The 5,434-nt window shown below is 40.6% G+C and overlaps 1 protein-coding gene across 1 annotated transcript; it reads right to left on the minus strand.

Moving 5' to 3' along the window:
* Positions 1–783: 783 nt before the first annotated feature.
* Positions 784–5,068, minus strand: LOC125290947 (gap junction delta-2 protein-like). Its single transcript, XM_048237415.1, has 2 exons — positions 4,954–5,068; positions 784–2,718 (listed from the first exon to the last, which is right to left on the minus strand). Exon 2 carries the CDS (start codon positions 2,708–2,710, stop codon positions 1,589–1,591), a length of 1,122 nt encoding a protein of 373 aa, XP_048093372.1. The 5' UTR covers positions 2,711–2,718; positions 4,954–5,068; the 3' UTR covers positions 784–1,588.
* Between the last annotated feature and the right edge of the window lie 366 nt (positions 5,069–5,434).

The raw sequence follows: 5,434 nt of genomic DNA on the forward strand, positions 1-5,434 counted from the left end.
ATCTCACTCTTTAATTAATCCACGACTTGTGTCTTAAACTTAGACTATCATTTCTGCTCACTCTAAAATATTTTTTTACAACTTTTTTTTTACTCTATTTTACAAAGATACATAGGCTACTGATGTAAAAACAATTAAGAGAAAAATAGAGTTACTATCTCACTCTTTAATTAATCCACGAAGTGTGTCTTAAACTTAACTATCAATTTCTGACTTCTATTTTACAAAGATACATAGGCTACTGATGCCATCACCATGTGTTTCAACTGAGACTTCTAAGAATAAGGGATCACTGTATAATTCTAGATGTTCTCGGTAAAAAAAAACATTCAGAAAATGTTTAATCAAACACTGTTTTCTTGAAATCTGGTGATGGTTTTGCACTGGCTACCAGCAGTAGAAATCAGAGCTCCAGAAGTGCCATCTGTGCTACTGATATGAACAAACAGGGGCTTTCATATAAAGCCCAAATGTGTTGATCATCATCAGAATTCATCTTAATATGGTAAAGTGGTAATACATTTTTCTGCAGATGGGTGACTGCTTTTCTCACTCTGTCAAACCTTCAGTTATACAAGGCGTCATGCTTTGGTGCATGAATATTTTCTGTGATTTACTTCAAAAAATGTCACACATTTGCATCATTAACCAATTTTTTCTTTTCTCCTCTCCTGCTGTCATTTTCATCTTTTCTTTTATTTAATTTATTTTCCTTTCATTTCGTCACACAGCATCCTCCACTGACCAAAACTGATATTGCAGTGCGTCTTTTAATGGCTAATGTTTATTCTCAATGAAATCCAAGGGTACTGCCAAAATGGCAACTCTCAGACACAGCAGTTCACTATGACTTCATTCTGTAGATTAGGATCATTTCACCTCACTGCTACAAGTGTCCATCACATTCATCTTGGTTTGACTCCCTGCTTGATCGGCCTCATTAAAAGGAATTACTATACATGAAGTTTAGGTCAGAAATGTCTTGATTTGACACTGAGCCCACATAAGCTGATACATTTCTTTAACACAAATAGTTTGATAAATTACACTGCATGTTGGGTGATGTCTTAGCACACGTCACATTAAATGTCAACATACTGGTGTGCACCCATTTATTTATATGCTGCAAATTTTTACCATAATAGCCCAATTCTGTGGTATAGATAAGGAAATTAGTTTATTTCCAATCCGTATTGTCTTTCCACAGCATTTCAATATAATGAAAAAAAAGACTTTCTTAAATATGAACCACAAAAACCATAAATTAAAGCAATTGAAACTGTACCAGTCATACAAATCATTGGCTGACACATAACATAACAAAATTCATGATCACAATAGTAGACTTGAAATATGGGTATGAAAACACCATCATAGCAAAGCAATATTCTGAGATAACTGAGTAAACCACTGCAAAATACTAAAATATGTATATTCTATAAATAAATATATAGTATCGGCAATGTTTGCTTTGTGTGTCTCAATTGTCTGAAAAACATTTCCTGTTAATTCTCAGAGTAATAAATACCAAAAAAAGAAAAAAAGAATGTCAAGAGCATTTTGCCAAATGGGACACAGACCAGTCCTTTTACAGCCAGGATTTCTCTCCCCTGCCTAATTTGGCCAGCTTGACCTTGCAGTGCTCCTTGTCATCCAGCCCCCTCCTGGACGTGCACTGCAGCGTGGAGTCCGTCTGGAAGGAGATTGCGGGGGTGTAGGCCGGCACGGCGCAGCTCCTCTCCTGGACCATGGTGGCGGGGGCCTGCAGCACCACCCGGCTCTGGAGGGAGTGCTTGAGCTGCAGCAGGAGGGGGTTGTGGTCGGGGTAGAGCCCCAGCCTCTCCAGGGGGCTCCGGTGGGGCGTGCAGCAGGTGGAGCAGGCGGAACAGAGCACGCGGAAGATGTAGACCCAGCCCAGGTAGTGCAGCTCCACAATGTTGAGGATGAAGCAACCCAGGCTGATGCTGAACATGAAGTTGAGGAAGATGGTCTTCTCGGTGGCGCGCGACACAAAGCAGTCGGTCCGATTTGGGCAGGGGTAGGTCTCACAGCGGAACAGGTGCGGCACCTCGAAGCCGAACAGGTAGTATTGGCCCACCAGGAAGGTGATCTCCATGATGGAGCTGAGCACCACGTGGACGATGTAGATGAGCAGCACCTGGCTGGACAGCTCTGTGGGGTCCTTCCGCACCACAGGGACCCCGTCCTCCAGCAGGTTCTGCTCCACGCTCTCGCTGCCCACCGGGGGGCCCCAGGTCTCCTCGGGGCCAGAGCTGAAGACTGGTGCTGACGCGCTGGCATCCGTGGTGTCCTCTGCGTCCAGTTTCACCTGCGCCACCGAGAAGTCATCGGAGGTCGGACACCCGGCGATGGCCGGCACCGTGTCCGCCTCCAGCTTCTCATCCTTGGCGATCTTGTGCAGCACGTAGACGATGTAGAAGATGGACGGCGTTGAGACGAGGACGATCTGGAAGACCCAGAAGCGCAGGTGTGAGACCGGGGCGAAGGTGTCGTAGCAGACGTTGTTGCAGCCAGGCTGCAGCGTGTTGCAGGTGAACTTGGACTGCTCGTCGCTGTACACCGCGTCGCCCACCAGCGCCACCAGCAGGATGCGGAAGATCAGTAGCACGGTCAGCCAAATCTTACCGATGACTGTCGAGTGGTTCTGCACCTCCGTTAGGAAGCGACCAAGAATGGACCAGTCTCCCATTCCTTAGCCTGTACAGACATACAAAGACAAAGGAGCATTATGTTAATGTTAATGTTAGCAGATTACAAGAGATACTATTACTATGACCTGAATTGACTGTCCTCAGTACACTGAAATTACTTGATTACCTTGAACAGATTTATATCTCTACATCTTACTTGCAAACTTGTATACTCATTCAGGAAGTAATGACATCAATATATGACTCATGACAACCAATTCTATAGAATACATGACACATGTCATACAGATAGCCCTTAGAGGTGGGGCTTAGAGTTATGATTACTGGTAAGTCTCCACCCCCTAAAGAAATATCTAAAAATCCCTTTCTTAGGTGGAACATATGGCTGAAAGACATTTAAATGACATCTTACAACAATATATTATCCTTAGCTGGAAGATTATTTTCTCTCCATGTCATTATACTCACAGATTAACTGTTTTATCAAATAATATAAAGTTGTTATCCTTAGATTTCATCTTTCATTTTAGTCAAACATCCAGAATAGCCTACACAGGAACAGTGTTCAACAACATTTTCCATACTGGTTGGTAAACATGGTCTTTACATAACCTGCTGTTCTGTCATGTTTTGAAAAAAAATAGTCTGCTCAAAAAAAAGAAAAGAAAAACATAGCCTATTTTAAGACAAGAACTCACTTCATTCAGTCTAACACCCCTGAAATGACTCACCTTTGTCAAGTTAGTTCCTGTGCAATCCAAATGTGGATAAATGCCAAAGCATACCACCTGCATAACTATATTTAATGATGAAAAACAGAAGTGGATGCTGCAAAGTGTATGGCTGTGGACGAGGGGGAATGGGCTGACCACACCATATTCCCCCATTCTCCCCGAACCACTGATTGCACACTGTATGAGAACAAAGGCTTTCAATGTACAGTGGGACAAAGATTGAGATGTACAATAGGGGGCACCTTTTTAGAACAACTAACAGTCAAGCGGAGTTCAAAGAACGAGCTGGAAAAATGACTACAATGCTGATTTAAAATAGAATTTTTTCCACTGTTGATGTAACATAAATATGCAATTTGCCACTCAATACAGTAGTGTGCTTATCTAGAATAGATCAAAGAAGCCTACTGAGTTGTTATGAATAAAACTAACATACAGTATGAATTCATGTATATGTGAAATTGGGCTCCATATCTTCTCTCCAAGTATATTTCATGTATCATGTACATGTACATTTCTCCATTATGTCTGAGATCAAAAAAGGGTTTCTTTAAGAACAGAAAGACTTTAAAGCCTATGCCTATGACTGTGTCTTTAGACACACACCAAAAAATGTTTTAACTGTAAAGCTAAACTGCTCAAGCAGAGGTAAAAGAACAATGACTTAATTTAAATGTATAACATTACAATATATTGGAATGAATGTCATGTCAAAATTGTAATAGATACTTTTTTTTATATACTTTTCTTGGGGGTAGGCCTACCCTATGTTGACGAATTGCATAAGGCGCAGCCTTCTGAATGCAACAGCACTAAAACATGCAACATGGTCAGTAGAGCTCCCATCCCCACTGAATGCAATTTACATTTCAGACAGAGTGCATCAACATCAAGGTGCAAAATGTTTGCATTTGGTCTATCAGACCAGCATGCAGTAGTATTAGGCCTATGAAGAAAATGCATAGTGGTTGCCGAGACCTGAGATGTATGTGAAATACTAGCCCAGTTTGATTAGGTTTATGTGCGTAATGAAAAGACTAGTAGGACTACTGTATTCATATCATAACTCATATCATCGCCTCATTCATTAGGCCTACATAGTGCAATAATAATTATGATTGTATTTACTATAGCCCATGTTTTATATAGCCCATGCACTAGGATAAGTGAATGATTCCTACAGGCCACATTACATTGCTTTTCTTCTGGTTAAGTTGAAAATTAATTTTCACATTTGCAGCAAGTGTTTGTAGGCTAATGGGAATATTGCATTGGCCTAAAAAGCCATCGTAGTAGCAGCATGAAATCATTTAGCCCTGTAGACCAGAGTTTCTTTAAGTCGTAATTATGAAACACAGTGCTCGAAATAGATGCGTTTTATAAGGAGATGAAATCCTAACGTGTTAAACTTTGTAGTGGACCGATAGGGAGTTCCCATGTCAAGTTGAAGCCTTGCTGCTTTAAGGATTAAATGTTATTTACATGGAAAATTGATTTATTGCAAACTTTATTAGTAGGCTAAATTAAGTAACGTTAGACTAACTCACTTGTTTAGAGAGAACTGAAATGTTGCACTTCAAACGTAGTTCAAACTTCGTTCAAAAGTCAAACGAAGCTGGTTACGTAAATGAGAAAAAAACACACCGGTCGGGGTGTCTTGCAAAACACGCGCCTGTGTAATTCAAGAATACCCCGCGACAGCAGCAGGCAATTGATCAAGTTCTTGCCATTTTTCGAATACCCCCTATGGTACTCCAAAATGCACATTAAAGGGATAGTCTGATTGTCGTAAAAGTAATTTTTCAAAAATTATACAAATTCTGGTAAAAAGTACAAATATGCCATTAGAACAGTCAAAATATAATATCGATTTGTCATTGCTGTAGCTACATTTTAAATATATTTGCATATAATTAGTCATTAACAAACACACACTCCCCCTTATGTTTCTGGGAATGGTTTGGTCCTAGGGTTACAGGAAGTTGTAGCAGCTGCCATGTTTGGCTGCTTTGTTGTAGATTTCTTGTA

The sequence above is a fragment of the Alosa alosa genome, chromosome 2, assembly GCF_017589495.1.
Source record: "Alosa alosa isolate M-15738 ecotype Scorff River chromosome 2, AALO_Geno_1.1, whole genome shotgun sequence".
In the NCBI taxonomy this organism is placed as follows: Eukaryota; Metazoa; Chordata; class Actinopteri; order Clupeiformes; family Clupeidae; genus Alosa; species Alosa alosa.